General features: G+C 47.0%; 1 protein-coding gene across 8 annotated transcripts in view; it reads left to right on the plus strand.

Annotated features, from left to right (window-relative positions):
* Positions 1–24,640, plus strand: part of CIT (citron rho-interacting serine/threonine kinase) — a 162,938-nt gene extending 138,298 nt beyond the window's left edge. For 5 of the 8 annotated variants that reach the window (XM_081802077.1, XM_081802076.1, XM_081802079.1 and 2 more), the window contains exons 33-49: positions 1,702–1,839; positions 2,584–2,764; positions 3,432–3,523; positions 4,053–4,157; positions 4,367–4,536; positions 5,262–5,306; positions 5,777–5,857; positions 5,995–6,130; positions 7,805–7,944; positions 10,733–10,825; positions 12,409–12,517; positions 12,636–12,764; positions 13,322–13,402; positions 15,291–15,369; positions 15,503–15,682; positions 20,885–21,185; positions 22,221–24,640. In XM_081802077.1, coding sequence (XP_081658203.1) covers positions 1,702–1,839; positions 2,584–2,764; positions 3,432–3,523; positions 4,053–4,157; positions 4,367–4,536; positions 5,262–5,306; positions 5,777–5,857; positions 5,995–6,130; positions 7,805–7,944; positions 10,733–10,825; positions 12,409–12,517; positions 12,636–12,764; positions 13,322–13,402; positions 15,291–15,369; positions 15,503–15,682; positions 20,885–21,185; positions 22,221–22,244 — 2,084 coding nt within the window. In that variant the 3' untranslated portion in view covers positions 22,245–24,640. The remainder of the gene's footprint in view (positions 1–1,701; positions 1,840–2,583; positions 2,765–3,431; positions 3,524–4,052; positions 4,158–4,366; positions 4,537–5,261; positions 5,307–5,776; positions 5,858–5,994; positions 6,131–7,804; positions 7,945–10,732; positions 10,826–12,408; positions 12,518–12,635; positions 12,765–13,321; positions 13,403–15,290; positions 15,370–15,502; positions 15,683–20,884; positions 21,186–22,220) is intronic. The other 3 variants (XM_081802080.1, XM_081802082.1, XM_081802083.1) reach the window with 1 other exon arrangement.
* Positions 24,641–24,843: the final 203 nt, after the last annotated feature.

Raw genomic sequence — 24,843 nt, forward strand, 5'->3', positions numbered from 1 at the left:
TTGACCAGGCTCCGTAGAGCAGCGGCCTGAGAGGTTCCTCAGACCCCAGGCCCCTCCTTCCCGTGTATATTCTCCGGGTCAGAGTGCGTTCATGTCATTCATTCCTTGCAGCTTTCTGATAAAGGATGGGAGGCCATGTTCTGTGGAGAACCCAATTTGGATTCAGAAATTTGGATCCCGAGCTTTGCTGTTTAAGGCTGTCTTTAATTAGGTCACTATGGAGAGAGGGCCTGTAGCAACCTCGTTATTTTAACAGACTGGCATATAAATGTAATAATTCAATTTTTAAGGCTTAAAAGTTGAGTTTTTTAACCAAAGGAGGTTTCTCATGAAAGAACAGGACATGAAGAGAGAATTCTTCAGGCAGTTTATGTATCTAATAATTAGAAATTCTGTAATTCAGAACTGATTTTTAAACTGCATTCTGAAAACTTCTAGATACGGGATTTCATCTGGAAGACAAAACTTTCATGATTAAAATATTTACATACATTTGACTTAAAAGCATTATGTTTCCTTAGGCCCCCAAACATCTTTGCTATCATATAGCCTGGCTTCTGCCAGTAATACGTTCTTTAAAAATACTCCTAATAACTGGCTAATGGAGATTTGAAGTTGATTCCTATAAATCTAGATGCATCTGTTAGTGTTAAAATAGTTTCACACTCTGTAACTAATCTGCTGTAATGGTTTTTTTACAGCTTTATTGAGATAAATTCACACACCATACAGTTCACACAGTTGAAGTGTATGATGTTTTTTTATCAAGTGCACAGCGTTGTACAACCATCGCATTGTAATTTGGGGACATTTTTGGCCTCAACCTTTCCCTCCCCCAAAAGCACTCTACCCTATAGCAGAACTCCCCATTCTCCCCTCTGCCCGACCTCCGGCCGCCACTAAGCCGAATAGATGTGCTACTCTGGACATTTCAGTAAGTGAGATCATACCGTATTTTTTTGTGTCTGGCTTCTTTCATTGAGCATAATGCTTCTGAGATTCACCCATGTTAGAGCATTTATTAGTTTACTTTTTCTGGTTGAATAATATTCTATTGTATGGATAGCACATCTTGTTTCTTAATCCACTGATAATAATTTGGGTCGTTTCCACTTTTAGGCCATTATAAATAATGCTGCTGTGAACGTTGTATGTTGTGGCCACGTATGTTTCCAGTTCTCTTGGGGACATACCTAGGAATGGAATCGCTGGGTCATACCATTGCTGGGTGATCCTAAATTTAACTTTTCGAGGGACTGCCAAACTGTCTTCCGGAGTGGCTACACCATTTGACATTCCCACCAGCAGTGTATGAGGGTTCTAATTTCTCCACATCCTCACCAGCACTTGTTTCCTGCATATTTGATTCTAGACGTCTGAGTGGGTGTGAGTGGAACCTCATTGTGCTTTTGATTTGTGTTTTTCTAATGACTAGTGATTTAGACCATCTTTTCATGTGCTTCTTGGTCATTTATTTATCTTCTTTGGAGAGATGTCTAGTCAAATCCTTTGCCCGTTTTAAAGTTGGGTTGTCTTTTTATTATTGAGTTGTAAGAGCTTTTTATATATTCTAGCAACAAGTCCCTTGTCAGAGATATGATTTACAAATATTCTTTCCCATTCTTTGGGTTGTGTTTTTTTATTTTCTTGATGGGATCATTTGTAACACGTAATGATTTTTTTTTTTTAATTTTCCTTCAGAATTCAGTCGGCGTCTTAAGGAGCGCATGCACCACAATATTCCTCACCGATTTAACGTAGGATTAAACATGCGAGCCACAAAGTGTGCTGTGTGTCTGGATACTGTGCACTTTGGGCGTCAGGCATCCAAATGTCTTGGTAAGAGCAGCGGCTGTGCGTTCGCAGTGGGCACCTGCCTGTCTCCACCCAAACAGATCTATCTGATGGGGGTGGGTGGGTTTCTTTTCTTTTTTCTTTCTTCTTTAAAGATTTATTTATTTACGTTAGAGGGAGTGGGGGAGCAGAGAGGGGGGGGGGACAATCTCAAGCGGATTCTGCGCTGAGCTTGGAGCCTGACGCAGGGCTCGATCTCACGATCCTGAGATCACGACCTGAGCCCAAACCAAGAGTTGGACACTCAACCCACTGTGCCACCCAGGCGCCCCTGTGTTTTTTCTTTTTAAATTTTTCATCCTGTAATACATTCATTTTCAAGCTTTCAGTTTCAGTGGGAGGACACTATTTTTCCCCTATTAAAGGAATGAGCTTATCCATGTTTCCAGCTCATGTCTCCACCGCCCTGTGCAAAAGCAAAACACCTTGTGCTTTGCTGATTTCCAGCCCCCTGTTTTTGCCCAGGTTGCTCTCTCCCCACTTTTAGGCTGTGTGTTATCTCCAGCTGAACTGTGCAAACGGGTCCCTTACACACCTGTTGGTGGCGGCCTGGGGAGAAGCCGGGAACACTGTGTCGAGAACACTTGGCTCCCTCGTTTCCTTTCTCTGTCGGGGCCTGGCTTCTGGGCAAGCTTAGGGATTGCCTGGGTGTTGGGGCCTGGCGGGGGCTTGGCTGGCAGAGGAAAGCATGGGCCAGGGTCCGCCAAGATGTTTTCTGCTTTTCCCCAGAATGTCAGGTGATGTGTCATCCCAAGTGCTCCACGTGCTTGCCAGCCACCTGTGGCCTGCCAGCCGAGTATGCCACACACTTCACCGAGGCCTTCTGCCGCGACAAAATGAACTCCCCGGGTCTCCAGACCAAGGAGCCCAGCAGTGGCTTGCACCTGGAAGGGTGGATGAAGGTGCCCAGGTATTGTGGCCGCGTGCCTCGGGCTGGGGCAGGTGCTGGTGAAGACACCACCCCAAAATAGGCCGCTTGGGAACAAGGAATATTTGGAGCCAAAGGCACATGACAAACCCCGGTCTCAGAATGACACTTTGACCTCCCCTCTCTCTTCCTGAAAGTCGGAGATGCGATTCCTGTGTAAAAGCAGCCCTCCCTTTTGCAGGAGGAAAGGCGTATTATCATCAGAGACAGGGAATCAGGGCCTACAGAGAGAACTCTGCAAGGAACCCTTGTTAAAGTAACCTTTTATCTTCCTTCTGTCTCCTGCAACATTTTAGTTGCTTTTTCATAATTACTAGTCTTCGAGCCAGTGTACAAACACGTAGGCCTCTCCACTTTTGGGGCCTTTACTGTCTGGGGGAGACTCCCAGGAACATATAAATTAAAATTGTATGCTTCTCTCCCATTCGTCCTTCTGCTACCAGGGGCATTCCTGGGCCAGCCACAGAACCTACAAGGGGTAGCAGGAAGCTTCGCGGCTCCTGACAGAACAGCCCAGGCCGCTCCCATTCCTGAGCTTTCCCTGGGAAGCCTCTTGACTAGGATTCCCTCTCCCCCTCCCCACCACTCCTCCCCCTTCCCTGTGATTCGGGCTCCACACCCTTGTTCTTGTCCATCCCTCTTTTCCCAGGAATAACAAACGAGGACAGCAAGGCTGGGACCGGAAATACATTGTCCTGGAGGGATCCAAAGTCCTCATTTATGACAATGAAGCCAGAGAAGGTAAATTAATAATTCAGGGGGAAATTTCGGTGCACGTGGTTGACCCAGGTCTCCCAGTCTTGGCGTGAAGGCTTTGTTTTTCGGACTGCGTTGCAAGCCTTCTACGATTTCCCATTTTTGAAAATTAAAAACCAAATGACTTCGCTAAAGGTTATTGGTACGATACTCACGTCTATAGGTCTCCCCTCTGAAGAACCCGCAGGGTGCTGCCCTGAAGATTCTGCCTGCTAATACACCTTCAGAGAACTTCTGCCTCAGTCAACTAGCCCATAAATCCGCATCGTCATCAGAAATTTGACTGTGCTACTCATCTGACACACTTTATTTTGTTTTTATCTTCCCTCTCCGCCTTCTCTGCACACCTTTCTCCTTCCTCCTTTGTTCTCGTGTGCCTCTCTTTCCACGCATACTGTCTCTCTTGCCCTGTCTCTCTCTCTCTCTCTCTCTCTGTTTCTTTCTCCTTCTTTTCTCCCCTTGTTCTTGTTCCTGTTCTTTTGGTTTTCTTTCTGCCCTTCCTCTTTGCACCAAGCTGGACAGAGGCCGCTGGAAGAATTTGAGCTGTGCCTTCCCGACGGGGACGTATCTATTCACGGCGCCGTTGGTGCTTCTGAGCTTGCAAACACAGCCAAAGCAGGTGAGGGAAGCAGGAGAACCCACCCAGGGGCGCGCTGGGCTTGCTCAGCCAGCAGGGCTGCAAGGGGCCACTCTCCTCCGCTCTCCAGTCTCAGGGGGGACTGGAACTTGCGTGCTTGGGAGGGGGGATCTCTGACACCTCAGGGCCATCCCTCTCCTGGGCGTGAGGGAAAGCCACACCCAACCCCTGCTCTCTGTCCGATCCCCTAGATGTCCCCTACGTACTGAAGATGGAGTCTCACCCGCACACCACCTGCTGGCCCGGGAGAACGCTCTACTTGCTGGCTCCCAGCTTCCCTGACAAACAGCGCTGGGTCACTGCCTTAGAGTCCGTTGTCGCAGGTGGGAGAGTTTCTAGGGAAAAAGCAGAAGCCGATGCTGTGAGTATGAAGACGGGCGCTGGAGCTTGTCTTTGTGACGTGGGCTGACGTGGGAACTGACCTGAGTGCTGGGAGCCCTGTTGCTGCCTCCCTGAGGGGTATTGGTCCGAGACTGTCGTGACTGGGGCGCTTGTGTGACCAAGACACGGGCTCTGCGCTGGCTTGTCTGGCATCACATGCCCTCCCTCTGCAGCCCTTTATAACAGGGGAGTCAGCGCCGTTAGTGAGCGCTTGGGGCGCAATGGGTCTTGGTCATGGAGGCAGACATACTCATACGGAGATCCTCTCTCTCGTTTACTCTGATGAGTTTATTTGAAGACTTGAGTTGCAAGCACTTGGCCACGAAGAGGCGCAAAAGTCTGCCAACTCGGGGAGGGCTTTCCATAACCTTCTCCGTAGCTTCCACATGATCTGCTCCTCTGTAGGCAGGCTCGGGATCCTACTTCTCCTTAAGACGGCAGAACCGTAGGTGTGCCTTGATTGGCATCACTCCTCCAGGAAAGTTCCAGAATATAAGCAGGGCTCCTTGCTCATTGGCGTTTTCTCCACCCAAGACCAAACACTGGGCTCCTAGTAAACACGTTTGGTGTTTGCAGGGGCAAACTTCTTAACCATGAGCCTCCTGAGAGGAGCTTGGCTCACTGGGTGGACCTGTTTTGATAACTTGTTCTGTGGTTCCCTGTGCGAGCCTTTTATTGAAATCCACGTTAATATGTGCACAATAGGGCGGCGACCGTCTCTCCTACGAGCTTCTGCCTGCGTGGGTTCAGGTAAAGAGATTCAGAAGCTTTTGCTGCTTCGCTGCTGACCCTGGGCTTTGTTCTTTGGCTGCAGCCTAGAGGGAAAGGAGCCTTCCACGTGGCTTATTAACCCTCTGCGGGTGACATCTCTTTAGCGTCAGTTTATTTCCTACCGCAGAAAGTCTCTCAGTGTCTACTTCACTCATTTATTTCTGCGTCCAAGCCGAGGCGTAACTCTGATGCTAATTAACAACTGCCCCGGAGGTACCAGAAACATTCACCTGCTGCCTTTTGAGCTCAGATCAAAATACGGGGCAAGCCAAGAGCAAATGTGTGTTTCTGGTGTTTTCAGGAGTAACCTTACTTTCTTCCTGGCACCAAACTTCTCTCCATTCTTGCTTTTGTCTTTCTGGATGGTTTGGTTATGAACAGCTCACACTTACTGTGCCTTGTTTTTTTTTCTTTTCTTTTCTTTTCTTTCTTGGTTCCAATATGAAAAGAAATTGCTTGGAAACTCCCTGCTGAAACTGGAAGGTGATGACCGTCTGGACATGAACTGCACGCTGCCCTTCAGCGACCAGGTAGCGCTGTTCTCCGGACACTGGCGGTAGTCCCCCCGAAGTCGCGAGGCAAAGGGCTCTTGCTCTTCCTACGCTGCGGGGTTGTCGTGGGGACGTGGTTATGCTTACGCTCCGCCTGCGGACTTCTGTTCCTGCAGGTGGTGTTGGTGGGCACTGAGGAAGGGCTCTACGCACTGAATGTCTTGAAGAACTCCCTCACCCATGTCCCCGGAATTGGAGCGGTCTTCCAAATTTATATCATCAAGGACCTGGAGAAGCTCCTCATGATAGCAGGTGGTAGGCCAAGGACGTGGCGCTTTCTTTTCACCGTCGAGGGAGACTATTTGAGACCAAGTGTCACGCCTGTGAAACACAAAGGCAGGCCCTCCTGGTGGCAGATGGGAGCCAAAGCGGCTCTTTCCTCCGGGTCCCCATCGGTGCCCGAGCCGACGGCACTCTCGGCCCAGATTCACTCCCGTGGTGGCCTGTGCAGCACAGTCTGACACCCCCAAAGAGCACTTCACCGTTATGCCGAGTGAGGACTAGTGAGCCCCGAAGTGTCATGAACGGCAGACCCTTTGATGCCGACGTCATGGTGACGTCAACGCCATCGTGAGCCGTGGCCTTCTGAGAGCTTGCCTGCTGTTAGCATGTAGCCTCTCACTTCTCTGGGACCCCTTGGAGACCCCTGGCCTGTTCACCACTGTTAGCAGTTTGCCATATTTTTACCCTCTTCCTCTACAAACGCACACGCACACACACTAACTGCTGAACCGTCTGAGAGTCCCTCGCAGCTGGGACCCCAAAGTCTTTAGCATATCAGCTAAGAACAAGAGCATTCTCTTACACAACCACGGCAGAAAAAATTTTTTCTCTCTTTATTGGTGGTCCTTTTTTTTTCTTAAGGGACAACAGTAATTTGTTGGCTCAGTGTTCGAAAACATCCACAGCCAGGTCTTGTTTCAGGTGTGGCCGGATGCCTCTGGGGGTGAAGTAATAGGGTCAGGACCTGGCCTTTCTGGGTCTTCCAACACTCCGTCTCTTTGCCTCTTCTGTTTCTTTCTTTCCGCTTGCTTGCCTCCCTTCCTGTTCTTCCTTTCCTTCCTTGCCCTCCATCCCCACCTTCTTCCCTTCCTTCTTGACTTTATTCTTTAGAGTGGTTTTAGGCTCACGGCGAAATTGAGCAGAAAGTACAGAGAGTTCCCGGATGCCACCTGCCCCCACTGTCACCATCCCCACCAGAGTGGCACACTGGACGTAACTAATGAACCCACAGTGACACATCATCACCCTGGCTCCACGGTTTCCATTAGGGTTCACTCTTGGTGGTGTCCCTCCCATGGGTTTAGACAAACGTGTCAGGGCACAGATCCACCATCGGAGTATCACACGGGATAGTGTCACGTGGCCCGGTTTTTGGAATTCAAGAAATTTAACCCTTGCTGTAATGCACTTGTCTCATACGCTGCCCGGAGTCAGATTTTACCCGCAGCTCCAATAATGTCCTTTCTGGTATTTTTCGCCCTGATTTGTGATCCCGTCCCAGGTCGTGCATTACGTTTAGTGGTGTCCCAGTAGTCCCCTGTAATCTGGAATGGATTTTTGTCCTCCATGACATTGGCATATTGGAAGAGTCCAAGCCTGTGGTTTTATAACATGTCCCGTCGGTGCTCCTAACCCATCCTTCTTTCCACTTTGGTGGGAGCATGTTTAAAAGTCCAGTTCATGCTCTCGGATTTTACGTCTGCAGAGGTTTTTTTTTTTTTCCATCCCAGCATCTTGACCAAGAAGCCAGATGTTTTTCACTGTACTTCTAAAACTTGGACCGGAGCCGTGTAGACAGGACTCTGTGGAAAACTGTTCATCTGCGTGGCCCCGCCTGGCTCCTTGTGAGGAGAGGTAGAACTGCCTTCCCGGGTCTCTGCTTCCCTGCCTCACACTGACCTGAGGCTCTTCCTTCCCCCTCAGGAGAAGAGCGGGCTCTGTGCCTTGTTGACGTGAAGAAAGTGAAGCAGTCCCTCGCACAAGCTCACCTTCCCGCCCAGCCCGACATCTCCCCCAACGTTTTCGAAGCCGTGAAGGGCTGCCACTTATTTGCTGCCGGCAAGGTAAGCTCTCCTCAGGGCCTCGGCGGGCCGAGTGTTCTGGAAATCAGCTCTGCCCCCCTTTCTACAGGGCTCATTGATTTGACCTTGAAAACCAACTGTCCTCTCATTGGGTTAAATTTCTGTTGCTTCCTTTAGGCACACGAAACAATTTATGTAGCCATGAAGTTTGCTCAGGCTTTGAGTCCAAAGGAAACGTCAGAGAGAAAAATGAGGATAAAATTAACAAAACTAAAAGGATGATCCATAGTTTAAAAAAAGTGTGTGGGGGCGCCTGGGTGGCTCAGTCAGTTGGGCGTCTGCCTTGGGCTCAGGTCATGATCCCGGGGTCCCGGGATCGAGTGCCGCATCGGGCTCCCTGCTCCCCGGGGAGTCTGATTCTCCCTCTGCCCCTCCCCCTTGCTTGTGATCTCTCTCTCTAGGATAAATAAATAAATCTTCAAAAAAATAAAATAAGTAAAATAAATTTAAAAAGTGTGTGTGAGTGTACATGTGAGTGTGTGCGTGTGTGTGTGTGTGTGTGTATGTACGATGGAGTCCTTTTTATTTTCATTTTTTTTTAAAAAAGGCTCCACACCCAGCATGGAGCCCAGCATGGGGCTTGAACTCACGACCTCTGAGACCAAGACCTGAGCTGAGATCAAGAGTCAGCTGCTCAACTGACTGAGCCACCCAGGCGCCCCTAGTCTTTTTTTTTTTTTTTTTTAATCTAACATGGAACCCCATGTGAACTAAGTGACAAAATGTTTTATTACTAAAAACTTGCAAATTCTGATTTATGACATTTATATAACATAAAGTCAGTTCCTGATAAGTTAATTCTTTGGTAGCTAATAGCATATTGATTTTGGCACATAAATACATTTGCTTGCCTGCTTCTTTAAGGAAATTTTTTTTATTAAAAAAAATTAAGAGTATTTGTGGGTGCATACACGTGAACATATATAACTTTAATAAAATCTGAATCAAGCATTTGTAGACTCCCTGAGGCTACTGGAGTTCTCCCGTTGTAAACCACTGCCTTTCCCTTCTCAGAAAGTCTTCTGTTCACTGTTCACTGGGTATTTGGCATTTAGTCACTCAGTCAACGTTTACCTAGCACATCCTATGTACTTGACCGAGCCTTCAGAGGGGTCTGTGCTGAGGGATGGAGGACCAACAGGGGAGGGGTGCAGTGGGCCACAGGAACCTTCTGAGGGGGGGCTTGACCTTGGCCGTGGCCACTGTTCTTGAGGACTTTTGGTTTCTGAAACCCTCTGGCCGTGGGGCTGGTGGGATTCTTTTCTTAGTCACTTTTACAACGGTTGGGATTAACTGTGGCAACAATAAAAAGAGGATAGAATATAAAGGAAGAGGATAAAAAAAAAAAGGAAGAGGATGGCTGGCCTAGAATTTGCAAAGATTTCTCGGAGGAGGTGAATCTTGAGGGACTGATAAAGGACGTTGCTGGAAGGACCCAGGATTTCCAGATAGGGACCCAGCAAGGAACACTGTACCTTTTCAGTTTTATCAATTCTTCTTTTTAAAGAGAACAGTTTTTTCCTCTCCTTTTTTCTGCTTTTTGTTCTTTGTTTTATACTCTCTTATAGCTGTTGCATTTTTTTATCCCTAATATTACTTGTGCTGGATCTCTCATTCATCTTAATTTCATCAGCATTATACCGATTTTACTAATCTTTATAAAGGAGCAGCTTCGGGCTGTACTGATTCTTGCTATGATAGCATTATCTTATTTATCATTGATTTTTGCTTTTTCCTTAATCTTTGTTTTTCCTTCCTTCAGTTTACTCTGGCTTTCCTCCGTTGTTCTCTTTCTAATCTCTTGTTTAGCTAATTAATTTTCAGGTCTTTTTTTTTTAAGATAAGCCTTTTAAGGCCATACATTTTCCCTCTAACTACAATTTTAGTCACATCCTGTAAATTTTTATCATTCCACGTATTTTAAAATTTCTTACGATTTCTTCTGTGAATGATGAGTTACCTAGAAATGGGCATTTTACAGTGTTGGAACTACTAAAAAAATAGGTACATTATAAAATTATAACATCTAATAATATAAACATCCCCAAACTCACTACCCACCCCGAGAGCTAGAACATTACTAACAGTTTCCATTTTCCTGTGTGTTCCTTCCCTCTCCCATCCCATCTCATTCCACCCCTCCCCCCCAACTGCTGACCTTCATGTCAGTACTGATTTGAGAAGCTTCTTTTCGCCCTTGGTGAAATGACAAAGACCTGATATTGGGAGGCGAAGTAAGAGTGATTCAGCTGTTCCAGAAAAAGAGAACTCCACGTACACAGATCTTAGCTAAGAACTTTTCTCTTTGAACCACAGTCTCTAAATTCTTGAGGTAATTTCTACTGCCTTCCTCCCTCAGGGTAAGATCGTCAAAAGACCCAGTCTCTAGCAGAAGGTGCATACACACCAAATGTGTGTCGTGTCACGGGATTTCCAGGGGCCTTTGGCAGGTCTTTGTTAAATCAGTGGTTCTTATGCAGGGGCAGTTCTCTCCCGTAGGGAACACTGGGCAGTGTCTGGAGACATTTTTGGCCTTCACAGCTGGTGGTTGTGCCATTGGCATCTAGAGGGTAGAGCCCAGGGTTGCTGCTAAACACCCTACAATGCACAGAACAGCCTCTCGCCACAGAGAATCATCTGGTCTGGCGTCAGTAATACCGAGGTGGAGAAACTCTGCTCTAAATTGGTGTCACGTTCCTAGTTTTGCTATGGAGCCAGCATACACACCAGTGACCCTCTCTTTCTCTTCGTTTCCCTGATCGCTTTTCAGATTGAGAACGGGCTCTGCATCTGCGCAGCCACGCCCAGCAAAGTTGTCCTCCTCCGCTACAACGAAAACCTCAGCAAGTACTGCATTCGGAAAGTAAGTCCTGGGCCTCGGCCATCCTGCTGTTCCCCCACTTAGTGTGGAAAGTGTGCTGCCTCAGGGACCAGTGTGTGCCCGGTCCCTTCAGCCTGGGTGACCTCCGGAGAGAGAGAGAGACGGACAAGCAGACACACCCTTCCTTCCTGGAGAAAGCTCCAGAGCCCTGAGTAGCTGCAGTTTTCCTTCTCACTTTCTTTCTCCTGCCTGTGAGCTGCCTCTCCAGCCAGCCCAGTGAATTCAGCTCTTTGTTAAGGGGAAAGGAAGCAGGCTGATGGAAGAGACACTTTTAAATTAGCATAAAAAAGGAAAGAGCTCTCTCTGAGAAGCTAGCAGTCCCTGGCCACACTTAACAGAATCTTTGTCGGATCCTAGACATTTCCATTAATAACTTTTGGAAAAGCCAGTGCTCACTGTGTTCCTAGCTGTAATTAGGGAGCTGATTCTCCGTGGAGCAGAGTGGTGGTGATGGTGACTGCAGTGTGGACAGGGTGCACATTAGATCATTTGCCTCCCTTCCAGAGGCTGGCCGTTGTCCCTAGATTAGGAAAACTCCACCTGTTGTAAGCCTAATTTATTTCAGGTGCCTTCACGATTAGTCTCAAGTGAAATGCGGGGTGAATATATAAGGGTCATTATGTGTTAGGGAAACAGTTTCATCCTGGGCGGGCTGTTCGTTTGTTTAATTTTATCGATCACCTACTGGTACCAAAGACCCAGCTGACTATTTTACAAACACTTTTCACAACAGCCCTGAAATGCACGGGTGGTAATCCCCAATTTTCAGGTGAGGCCATTGAGGCCGGCTGAGATCCTGTTACAAAGTTGAGACCCAAACTCTGAAGTTTGATTGTTCCCTGCTTTCACTGTGTCATGTTGCCTAAACGTCTCCTCATACTTACCAGCTGCTCAGTAAATATGCAGTGGTGATAGTGCAGATTAGATTTTGAACTGAGGAAAAGCCTCAGAAATCAGTGCTGCTTCATAATTCTTGGCCACCATTTTGAATAAGCATGCCTAGGTTTTTGAAAATATTAGGATGGGCCTGAAAACAAGTGGAAGTAATTAGAAAGCTGGTCACTAATAGACAGGAGGACCCAGAGATTTGCCATGGGGGAGGGGAAGGGAAGAGATGACAACAACAGTGATGAGAATAATTATATAGGTAATAGAGGTTCGTGTTAGAAACTTAGCTCACAAAAAGAAGGAAGCTAAAACCACTCCCTCTAACCAGCCCTGTGTTTTCCAGTCTTTTTCCTCAGATAAGAATTTATTATTTTTAAAGATCTGTCTTTGAATGCAACCTTTCCATTGAAATGGTGTTTCTCTTTTTTGGGCTGCCATTTGATATTATTTTCTTGGTCTGGGTTGCAAAGAACACAGAGGTAGCAAAGGAATTATTAGTCTTCATGGGGGACGTGAAAGGATTGAGTGTGTGTGCTTTGTGTGGCCGAGAACGTGAACAAGTCCAGAGGCGACCGTCTCTAAGGCTCGGGGAGATGCCTGAGGGGGAAATGGAATAGCAGTGGAAATGGGGCTGCCCTGTGTTAACTCACATCGTTTTCTTCTACCCTCTGTCTCAGGAGATAGAGACCTCAGAGCCCTGCAGCTGCATCCACTTCACCAATTACAGTATCCTCATTGGAACCAATAAATTCTACGAAATTGACATGAAGCAGTACACGCTTGAGGGTAGGGTCCTAGTCCACCCGCACTCCCCCCGCACCCCCCCCCCCAGCCAATCTCTGCCCTGGCCTCACCGCCAACTCTGGCTCCTCCCTGACGTCCCGCTTCCCACCTGCCTTTACAGAATTCCTGGATAAGAATGACCATTCCTTGGCGCCTGCTGTGTTTGCCTCCTCTTCCAACAGTTTCCCTGTCTCGATCGTGCAGGTGAACAGCGCAGGGCAGCGGGAGGAATACCTGCTCTGCTTCCACGGTGAGTCGGGGCTCCCTGCCGGCCACTGTCCTGAGGGCTTGCGGGTGCCGGGAGTCCCAGACCCCCACCAGGGCTCTCGCCCGGTCCAGCTCCATCATACTCTGTCCTGAGAGCAGCCACTTCTTTCCTTCTCCGCCCCTTGCTTCTCTCTGTCCCTTTCCTTTCTCTCTTTTCCGTTCCTTCTTTCTTGGGTTTTCTTTTGATGTTTCTCTTCATTCTTTTTTATTCCTCCTTTCCCTTCCCCTCCCCCACGGCAAATCTCTGGGTCCTCCTGTCTCTTCCGCCCTGTGTCTGGGTCTCTGTTTCTTCCCTTTCCCTTCCTCCATGTCTCCCGTCTCTTCCTCCTCCCCCCTTTGCTCCTTCTTTCCTGTCTCTCCCACTTTCCTTTAACACATCTCTGAGAGACGTGGCTCAGCAAAGGTCCTCAGGTCTTAACGATCCAGTTAAATGTGGCTGCTGGTCCCCTGGGCTCAATCCCTTGTTCTTCTGGCAAAGTGTGTAGTGTCATTGATTCTGTTGCCTCTGTGCCGACGCCCCCCGGCTCAAACTCCTTGCAGAATTTGGGGTGTTCGTGGATTCTTACGGAAGACGTAGCCGCACAGACGATCTCAAGTGGAGTCGCTTACCTTTGGCCTTTGGTAAGTGAACCAAGGTCTGGAGGGCTCTATTCTGCCAGCAGCTGGAGTTCTAGGAAAGAATTGCAGGTGGAATCCTTTTTGGTTTATGCGCTATGCCTGTGGATTACATTAGACACCAAGTGCCATAGGTCGTAGTCCCCTGAAGTGTTCAGGGCAAAGATTCTGATGCTTGATGAAGAACTGCATATGCCAGATCCACCAGCCTTGTGAAATATTTGTTAGGTTCTCATGAAGAAAGGAGAGCATTCCCTGTGAATTTATTTAAATCATTTCAAAGGCTGCAGGGTACTCCATGGCATAGCTGAACACCTGTCAATTTAACCAGTTCTAATTAGGCAGAGCACGTAGGTCATGCTCATTCTTGAACATCTTGCACTAATCTCTGCACACTTGTCTAGTATCTGCTGCTCATAAGCCCTAAAATTGGAGCTGCTGGGTCACGCATAAACACCTATATACATAAACACGCACACATGTACAAATACGTACACACATATTGGTGTAAATGTTCTGAAACACTGTTATGGCTAAAATACCCGTCAAGGCTATTTGGTTTCTCTTTTGCTGCATATGGACAAGACAACAACAACTTATTATTGCCCAAGATGCTGAGGCTTGACTGGACAGTTCTGCTTCATGTGGTACCAGTGGGGGCACTGGGATAACTAGAAAGTCCAAAATGGCCTCACAAAATGGCGGCCAATTGGTATAGTTGGTGGAAACTCAGCCGGGGCTGGGGGCTGGAGGCTGGAGGCTGGAGGCTGGAGACCTCAGTTCCTCTCCACGTGGGCTTCTTCCAGGAGTGCGAAAGTAGAAGCTGGCTGGCCTTTGTTGCTTCCACCACATTCTACTGGTTAAAGCAGCCACGGGGTCAGCCTAGATTCAAGGCGAGGAGGCTCCACTAGGGCCTGAGTACCGGGAGGCATGACTCATTGTCCAAAACCAAAGTCTTGGTTTACCACAAGGGATAATAGTGATAATTTCCTTTTCCTTTTAAGACAGAAAAGGCTCCCATCATATCCTAGAGTTTCACTGATGCTAGGATATAGACATATAGTATTAAGATTAGAAATATTTAATTATCTTTGAACTCAGTCTTTTTTTTTTTTTGAAAATGTACAGAATTAAACAGTTTAAAAAGGTATACTATGAAAAGTCTCACCCATATAACCTATCTCTCCAATTCTCCATCCCCACTCCCCCAAGATGGGGGGGAAACTCCTGCTTCTTATCCTTTCAGTGCTTTGTGCAAATACAGATGCATAAGAAAAAATAAATATATTTTTAAGATTTTATTTATTTATTTGACAGAGACACAGCAAGAGAGGGAACACAAGCAGGGGGAAGTGGGAGAGGGAGAAGCAGGCTTCCCGCAGAGCAGAGCCCGATGTGGGGCTCGATCCCAGGACCCAGGATCATGACCTGAGCCAAAGGCAGACGCTTAACGACTGAGCCACCCAGGCGCCTCGAAAATATATTCTTATCCTCCCCCACACACACACTTTTTTTCTAAATCAGTGTGGTGCCACACTTTACACATTATTCTGAATCTTGCTTTGCACACTAAGTAAAACACACCTCAGGGTTTTTTATGCATCCGTACATAGCTTCATGCATTTTTATAGCTGTGCAGAATCCCACAGTTGAACCATAATATATTTAACTGACCCCCTATAACGTACCCTTGATTTGGTTCCCATCTTCTGCTCTAACAACATGGCAGTGAGTAAACTTGAACATGCCTCATTATGTTGGCACATGGATGTTATGTGTAGGCTAAATTATTCTAGGTGGGATTGCTGGGTCCAAGGTAGCATTGCAGCCTGGTTTTGATATCCTCTTTTAACCCTTCCTTGCTCCATGCTCTTCTTCTGTTGTGGCCATGCAGCCTACAGAGAACCCTATCTGTTTGTGACCCACTTCAACTCACTCGAAGTCATTGAGATCCAGGCACGCTCCTCTCTGGGGTAAGCATTGCCCTTTCAGGCTTTGAAAAGCTCAGCTGTTGGGGTCGGGGGTCGGGGCCAAGTGTCTGTTTCTTCGCATCCCTCCTAGCAATGGAGGTAACCTGAATGTAAACTCTTACCTGGAACTCCTCAGGACTCCTGCCCGAGCGTATTTGGAAATCCCGAACCCACGCTACTTGGGCCCTGCAATTTCCTCAGGAGCGATTTACCTGGCGTCCTCATACCAGGATAAATTACGGGTCATTTGCTGCAAAGGAAACCTCGTGAAGGAGTCCGGCACTGACCACCACCGGGGCCCCCCCACCTCCCGCAGGTACCATACTTCCCCTCTTCTTCATTACAGGATGCAGAGTGCTTTTCTGTAAGGTAGAAGGAAATTTTGCTAAGCTGGTCAAAGGTTTCCCCAATCTTCAAGCTCAAACCACTCCTTTCTTTGAGATACCGCATGAAAGTGACTCCATCCTTTTCGAGTATTGGGAGAATTTTTAAATGCCCCCTTGGAAAAGGTGGAGGGAAATGTCTGGCCTTTCTCTGTTGGGTATTCTCAGTGGCATTAGAATGGATCATGAATTATGCATTCATTGCTTTAGCAGATATTCTGCCGCGCTAGTTGGGCTTGCTATGGGAGGTATAGCGCCGCATAAACCAGATGCAGTCCCTCCCTCATAGAGCCCAGTGGGCGAGAGACATGAGCAATCAGGCAATTATAGCACAGCCTAGGAGGATGGGGCTCAGACTGGGGTAGTTTAAGACACCTTGGGAACCCAGAGGAGGGTTGCCAGCCTGGACATGGGGGCCAGGGAAGATTTCCCAGAAGAAATAAGGCCTTCCGTATGGGCCATGCTTTCCTCTTCCTTTGCATGTCTTCTAATTTTTTGTTGGGAGACTGAACATTTCAAATAATATAATGTGGCAACTCTGGAAATCAGACCCCCACCCCTCCCCTGCGTTTGTTGTTGCAGTTTATTGAGTGACTCTCCGGGACTAAATCTGTAAAGTCTGTATTCTTTGTTATGTGTGGCCATTCAGGTTTCCGCTTGGTTAAGTTAGTCATCTGCTAATGATTGGGCAGAGATTTCCTTCAATGCATTGAACCAGGAAGTCTCCCACCCTTTGCTGAGCGGTTCTGTGTGTGTGTGTGTGTGTGTGTGTGTGTGTGTGTGTGTGTTGGGCATACCTTCAATGCTCAAAGTAAGCCAGAGTTGAGAGACTGAGGCCTTCTCAGATTTTTCCCGGGCATTTGCAGAGCCTTACCCGTGTGTGTAGCCTTCTAGATTCCTACAAATATGTGGGACCATTTCAAAAATCTTATTCCCAGATTGCCTTTTGAGTGTTTTGGCCAGCCTCTTCCCCAACTGGTATCACTGCCTCAGGTATTTGCCAGGTTAAACACTTGCTGCTGATTGTTTTTGATAAACATCTGGGAATAGGGCTTTTCTCATGAGCAAATCCTGTGTCAGGTCAGCTAAAAAGCCCGGAGAATGGTAGCCAGAGGAGTAGCCAGACAGGTCAGATGGGGACTGTTTGCTGGGGCTGGGGCTTCAATCCTGATCTCCCTCCAGTGCTGCTGTGGTTACAGGGCCGTTGGTTTCAAAACTGCAGATCTGGGGAGAAAAGGGTGGGAAGAGGTCACATTAACATGTCACAAAGCTTGCTGTTCTTACAGAGATTCAGCTATTTTTTACATAAATGCTCTTGCTCTTTGAGTTGTTGCAAGTCTTTGGTTAATTTCCAGAGTTCTGAAAAGTTTATTTAGACAGTTGTTTTCAGTGTTCTGGTTGCTTTTATGGAGGAACGGGTTTTCAGCAGTCCTTACTGTACCATTCTGGAAGCGTTCCTCCCCTTTTTAATACAGGTGATAGCACACTGCACATTCTTCTGTACCTGAATGTATCTTGGAGGTTGCTCCATGTCAGTATCAGAAGTATTTCTTCATTGTTTTTTATGCCTACACAGCATTTATGCCTTCGTGTGACCTTAATTTATTTAACTGCTCCTGTATCTGGATGTTTCGGTGGTTCACAGACTGTTGCTGTAATAAATTAAATGACTTTGTGCTTATGTCATTTTGCATGCTTAGGAATCCATCTGTAGGATAAATTCCTAGGGAAAAAAATTGTTGGGTGACATCAGATGTCCATTTGTAATTTTGATAGATGTTGCTGAGTATTCCTCCCTGAAGGCTATATCCATTTTTAATCCTACCAGCAGTGCGTGGGAAGTGGGACTGACCTTGTCTTGACATAGAAGTCTTTGAGCCAGATCCAGGTTGATGGGTAGGTTTGAGATGTGTAACTTTAAGTTCTTGGTCTACAAAGAAGTTCTGAGATTATTTAACCCAGGGGAATATTTAACTGACCTAGGATTTAAATTTTCTGCCCTGCTGTGTCTACCCTGTAAAGAGTTATGTGGATCCCCTACCGTGTGCTAGACAAGGTATCTGGGGCTGGGGATACACTGATGAAGACATGTTTCTATTCTCAAGGGACTCTCAATTTGGTGGAGGAACTATCTCTAATATTTAAAAAGTGCTTAGGTCTTGGAAAAGAACATCATAAATCTAACATTTTGAGACTACGTCCTAATGAATAGTCTTTCTTCTGTTGAAATACAAGAGGTTGGTCTAAATGTTTGGTCAGTGTAATTTTAATCCCGGGCACTTGCTAGAAAACCAGAAGTGGTAAATAAGTGGTAAATAACCAGCAGTTCTTAACTCTTTTGGCTTGACCCTGCCTCAAGAGTAACTGCTCAAAGGACTATAGTTCTCTCCTGAAAATGTCGAGATTTTAAGTAGTTCCCAAGTCATGCCAAGAACAAATCAAAGTACTGTAATTTTTTTTTTTTCTCTACTGCCTTACTAATTAGATGGCAGGCACCTTCCTTTTGAGACTATATAGTGTCTCTGTAAGAAGTTGCTTATTCTGTGGTTGAAAGGAGTTCCAGTTCCTGTGAAGGAGAGGCAGAGACAATGCTGTTGCTTTCCTGCTGTGGCCAGGCATGTCCAGAAAATTGCGGTTAGTCTTTGCTTGTCTCTTGGCTTATAAAATGGTCTTTTTATGCAGGCTGCTTTGGCAGGTCAGAATGTAGAAGGCCAGCTTGGTTGAGTGTGATTCACTGCAAGGCCTCACTGACCTGGTCTGTTTAGCAGAGCAGGAAATGTAACTCTTTGCAAACAAATAAAAAACCCCATAAAATTGGCATGGGAGATCATTAGTCGTTAATGGATACAGAGATGGGAGATTGCCCACTTGGCCTAGAATGATAGGTATTTTCTTTCATTCCATTAATCTTTTTTTTTTTAAAGATTTTATTTATTTATTTGAGAGAGAGAATGAGAGGGAGAGAGCACATGAGAGGGGGGAGGGTCAGAGGGAGAAGCAGACTCCCTGCTGAGCAGGGAGCCCGATATGGGACTCGATCCCGGGACTCCAGGATCATGACCTGAGCCGAAGGCAGTCGCTCAACCAACTGAGCCACCCAGGCGCCCTCATTCCATTAATCTAAGCCAACATTCCAAACGGTCTTCCTGGAGCCATCCTTCTTGCTTTATGATGGGCCCCTGTGGACACATTTTATAATTTCCCTTCCATTACAAATAGGCTTAATATAATTCTCCTACTTGGAATTTATTTTTGTCTTCCGTATCTTAAAGCCACATGACTAGAGAGGAATATAAAACTTTATTTCAAGATGTTGAAATCTGAGTTATCTTAAATTTTTCACTGGACATGTAGCACAGGGGGGTTCTGGCTTTCTGGGCGTGTTGTCTGGAATCCTCACAGTTAAGAGTTGCACAGGGAAACCAGAGAATCATATGAAAATCTTCACAATGAACTGATCGCTTATCAAATTATCGCTTCTCACCTTTCTGTTTCACTGTAGTGCAGGAATTGGCAAATTTTTTCTGTAAAGGTTCAGATAGTAAATATTTTTGGCTTTGTGGGCCATATGGTCTGTCTCAATTATTCAGCTATTGTGTGAAAGCAGCTATAGACAGTGCATCTGGTGATGGGCATGGCTGTGTTCCAATAAAACTTTATTTATAAAAACAGGTAATCTCTCTGGATTTGGCCCTCAAGCTTGCTCTAGAGTCTCTCCTCCCCCGGTAGATGTCTTTGTTTTTAATTATGGGCATTGCCAGAAGCGATTCTGGCAGATCAATAACTGAAGAAAAAAACAACAAATTTGGCCCCTTTCAAAGAGAAGGATTTAAATATCAAGGATTAAGATAGGCCTCTGGGAAAATCAATGACACTCTCATTTTTGAAGAAATGACTTTGACTTTACTGCAGAAGTCCAACATTGACAGAAAGTATGTCATTGAGTATATTAGCATACAATTGTGTTGCAAAAATTAGAGCGAGTTAAATCAGTATGTGATTCATACTTGGCTCATTCTTAGAATCGGCATATAATTCCAATTGTAATTTAGATTTTAAAAATAATGAGGATAAATTTACTTTCTTGATTTCTACTTTTATTTTCTGAGATAAAGCCCCAATCAATCAAAATATGTTCTCCAAGTAATATTCTCTATAAAATGTGCCCATTTTAAGTAGGTTCCCTTTTCCTAGCTCTAATTGTGCTGAGATGATGAGGATTGAGTACTTTTTCTGCTCATTGGAGTGGGAAGGAATTGACTCTCAGTTCTGTTTCTGGATCTCGCTTCTTCAGAGAGATGGTTAGGGCTGTATCTGCTGAAATCTTCATTTGAAATATCGAGGCCAGAGCTGGATGGAGGGTTGGATGGGCCATACAAAAAGGCCCCAGTGTTTTCAATTGTTTGGTTATTACTATAAACCTTTGGGGCCAGGGACATGTTTTGAGCCAACTATACTGTTTTTATTTGTCCTGCTCAGTGTTCTAATTCTGTCAGGCCTGATCCCCACACCTCTCACATCAGTATTAGGTGCCCAAGAGTCTTGGAAAGCCACCTGGAAGGAGAGGTGACTGAACACCAGGCCGAGGCGGGGGGACAGAGATGGCAGCTGACAGTGATGAGCACAGGCTTTCTCAAAATTGCTCCCTTGTATCAAGGGCCTGGTAGCAGTCTCACCCCTAAATAAAGACTTCCTTCTGTGCCTTCTAGGCTCTGCAAAATACCAGGTCAGTAGGATACAGGATGGAATTAGGATGTCAAACTGACCTGTGTCAGAGTCCCAGCTCTGCAGCTCTAGGTTCTTGTCTGAACGGTGAGGGTCATGCTTGTTCCTAGCCCGTGGAGCTGTTATGATGATTTAATGAGTCGAAGCACATAAAGAGCTTAGCACAGGGTTGGGCACACAGTAGGTGCTCATTAAAAACCTGCACTGAGAGCAGGAAGCTTTTTTGTTTTTTTTGTTTTGTCATCTTTCTTTCCCTGTCCTCACTACCAAAAGAAAACAAAAAGCCTGAAGAACTTCAGGTGGGATCTTTTCTACTAAAGATTGGGGCATGGGTGTTTCTCAGAGGAGGAAGATGCCCCTTTGGGGTTATGACTTCTCAGCTCCGCATCTCCCTTTCCTGTTGCCTGCAGCCCCAACAAGCGAGGCCCGCCAACGTACAACGAGCACATCACCAAGCGTGTGGCCTCTAGCCCGGCACCACCGGAAGGCCCCAGCCACCCGCGAGAGCCAAGCACACCCCACCGCTACCGAGAGGGGCGGACAGAGCTGCGCAGGGACAAGTCTCCCGGCCGCCCCCTGGAGCGGGAGAAGTCCCCAGGCCGGATGCTCAGCACACGGAGGGAACGCTCCCCTGGGAGGCTGTTTGAAGACAGCAGCCGGGGCCGGCTGCCTGTGGGAGCCGTGAGGACCCCACTGTCCCAGGTCAACAAGGTCAGGCACATCCTGAGGCCAGAGGAGTGACCTGGGGAGCTGAGGGCCCTTCAGGGCCACTGTTAGAAAAAAAAAAAGGGGGGGGGGATTTATTATCATTCAGATTTTTCAGGACATATAGCAAGTTTAGGAAGAAAACATATTTAAGAGGGCTTTCTAAGCAGATGGATGATGTGTACATGTGTACCTCAAAATGTAACAGGTACCCTAGGGTAGATCATTCCCTTCCCCAGAGGCAACCAGTGTTAACAGTTTCTAGAGATATTCTATGCATATAAGCAAATATGTATGCGTATCCTCCCTTCTTAAACACAAATGATAGCATACTACGCAAAATGTTTATGCCTTATTTTTTTCAAGCAAATATACAGATACACACGTACATCAAGAATTTTTTTTGGAGGGCTACACAGAAACTGGGAACAGTGGTTGCCTTCTAGAACTTTGAGCCTTTTGAAATCTCTAAATTGTATGCATGTGTTATCTATGTAATTTTTCAAGTTAGCGAATGAAGAGATGGTGGGAGGTCTTGAAGACAAGGGGGCCCCCATGAGCAGGTGGAGGGTCTGAGTGCTTGGTGCCTCCTCGGCAGGCTAGCCAGTTCCAGGGGCCCCCTCTGGACAGCACAGCCACCTTTCTGTCCCGGGGGGCCAGAAAGGGGGCTGGTTTTCTAGAACACATTCTCCTAATGCCACCTACAGGTCACTGTTGGGACCCCTGCCAATAAAGAGAAGAGGAAAAGCCAGTCAGTGTTTCTTCTTAGCCCCTCTGATTTACTGATAAAATGGGGACAAGTGTGTGTGTACGTGTAACAGAGATCCATCCATAGCTTTGGAGAATTTTCCGTGAATTACATTCCCTGACGAACCCCGAGCTCAGCGGCTTGGCTCTGCTCGCTGCTGCCAGCCCGGGCAGCACTCGGTGTTAACGGCCACAGGGAGACCAAGTGTGGCACGCTTCCTACGGGGATTATGCGGGGCGAGCCCAGGGACTCCTGGCCCCCTCAGCTAAAACTCCTCCTCATTTTGCTCCTAGGTCTGGGACCAGTCTTCAGTGTAAATCTCAGCCAGGAAAACCAACTCCTCATCTTAATCTGCAGGAAAACACCAAACACTCTAAGGAACTCTGCTGAAGGGGCCCCCAGCACCCATCTGCTCAGCCACCCCAAGGCACAGCTGGGCCCAGAGCCACCTCAGTGTGGACACCCTGCATCCAGGCGGTGCAGGGGCCGAGGCTCTTAGGAGCTGTCAGCGCCTTCCTGCAGTCATCCTCCGTGCACTTTGTTACTCTTTCAAAGCATTCATAAACTTTTATACCTAGCTCTAGCCTCTACCGGTTCATCAAAGGAAACCAACCTGCGCTAACTACAACGTGGTTAGAATCCTATTGAATAGCTACTTTAAGATCCTAGGGTTGGTTGGATTTCCTTTTTTTTTTTTTTTTTTTTTTAAGACAACAGAATTCTTAATAGATTTGAATAGCAATGTATTTCCCGTTGTAGTTATTTTTAGCTAGATCACACCATCGGGTCTTTGCTCCGGAAACGTATTGTGGAAGAGTCCCCGCCAGTTGGCCAACCTCCTGAGCTCATGTAGGTTCATTCTTATCCCAGTCCATTCTCACAGATGGCCCTGTTTTACCCAGGGTGACATCTTAGCCAAATGTTTACTGTTCTCATTGCCTTTTATGGCCTTGACGACTTCCCCTCCCACCAGCTGAGAATGTACGGAGGTCATCGGGCCTCAGCTTGGAGGCAGTGACTTGGGGCCATGGGCCCTCGAGGAGCTCTCCCTCCCTGCCCCTCCGCGTCATCTCCCCAGCCTGCTGTCCCTGCTTTCCACATAGCTTTGGCCAGGAAAGCATGCAATAGACTTGCTCGGAGCCCAGCATTAAGGAGTCTCTGGGTCCAGGAGGGGACTGGGGGCGCCCACCTCCTGTCCATGACAGTGCATTGTTTCCCACCCTGGGATGGGAAGAGACCCATCCGGGAGTTCTGCATGGCGGTTCACTGCATGTGCTGCCCCCCCCCCGACCTGGCTGCCCCCCTTGGGTTGCTCTGCCGAAGTACTAGTACCATACCACAGCTCCCGCTGAATTGAGACCCTCTGACCACTTGCCAACTCACTGGCCACAAGCTGCAGTCTGTAGCACTGAACAACCAACCAAACGCTCAAGCCTTACGACCAGAGAAGGATTTCAGCAAACCACCAACTCACACTTTCCCGCTTTCCTGCCGACTCCCTCGTGGATGACTCTGTTCACACACAATCCAGCACGGTTCTACCCCCACGAAACTGTGACTTCCCAAGGGAGCCTTTCCCTAGGGCTAGACGAAGACCAGGAAGTTCGAGAGCACCGCGGCCCCTCCTCCGCCTCTGCTGGGGTTGGGAGGTCCTCAGGTGCAGTGCAGCGCACACGGGTTCTCTCTACCCGCTACCAGAATGCAAAATTCCTGGCAACTGGTAAAGCAGCAACCTAGAGGCTTTGCAGTTGGCAAGCTAACTAGCGGCCTTATTTCTGCCTTTAATCTCCCATAAGGCATCTCTTGCTTCAGATTCTCCATGACTCTTTTAGGCAGGCCTCAAACACCAAGGCACATCCTAGGTAGGCTGAAAGGTAGACCTGTTTCCACCACCGCAGGTGAACATAACCACATTTCCACCCACGTTGTCCACAGTTCAGATCACTTTCCAGATTGCAACCTGGCCCAAATCCCAGCTCCTTCCTGCTCGTCTCTTAACCTAAGTGCTTTCTTGTTTGGAACGCCTGTGTCCCTCCCTCGTGTTGTTAACGGCCTTGGCAGGTGTCACACTGTTGTTTTATGTGTTGCTTGGAGTCTTTGGGGTCATACCGCATCCCCTCCCTTCCCCAGGGCAGATCAGACTGAATGTTTGCTGAAGTTTTTGTCTCTTGGTCCACAAGTATTTGGAAAGGTCACTGAAAACTGGTCTTTCAGTCTTGGCATTTCATTTCGGATCTCCATGAGAAATGGGCTTCTTGAGCCTGGAAAGTGTATATCGTGTGTCTCATTTGTGAAATGCTTCCTGCTATAGAACTAGCTCTAAAGACTGTACATATTTACAAGAAACTTTATATTCGTAAAAAAAAAAAAAAGGAAATTGAATTGGTTTCTACTTTTTTATTGTAAAAGGTGCATTTTTCAACACTTACCTTTGGTTTCAACGGTGGTAGTTGTGGACAGCCATCTTCACTGCAGGGTGGGGAGCTCCGTGGGACCACCAAGATGCCAGCAGGAAATACCGGACCACGAAATTGCAGTCAAAAGCTTATTAGCATAAGTAAGATTCTAGGTCTCCAAAAGTACAGGCTTTTTCTTCATTACCTTTTTTATTCAGGATGAGGAAAAGAACACAGGGAACAATTCAAGATCCACCTGGAGAGGAATGAACTTTGTTGTTAAACAATAGTGAAATAAAGCAATGATCTAAAATGTTTGCTTTCGTGCAACGACCTTTTCTTTTCTTGAGAGACTGTAAACATCCTAAGCATTGGGCCCGTGTCAGCACAGGTTTGTTATCATGGCCTGGGACCTTGCTTCCTTTCTTCGGGGTGGGGGTGGTCAGGGAACGACACAGGTCTGAGCACACTGCTCTCCTGGCGTCAAGAAGACTGGCAGCATTCTCTTCTAAGAGTGAGA

Source organism: Leptonychotes weddellii, chromosome 13 (assembly GCF_054177405.1).
Source record: "Leptonychotes weddellii isolate Sample4059 chromosome 13, ASM5417740v2, whole genome shotgun sequence".
Taxonomy (NCBI): domain Eukaryota; kingdom Metazoa; phylum Chordata; class Mammalia; order Carnivora; family Phocidae; genus Leptonychotes; species Leptonychotes weddellii.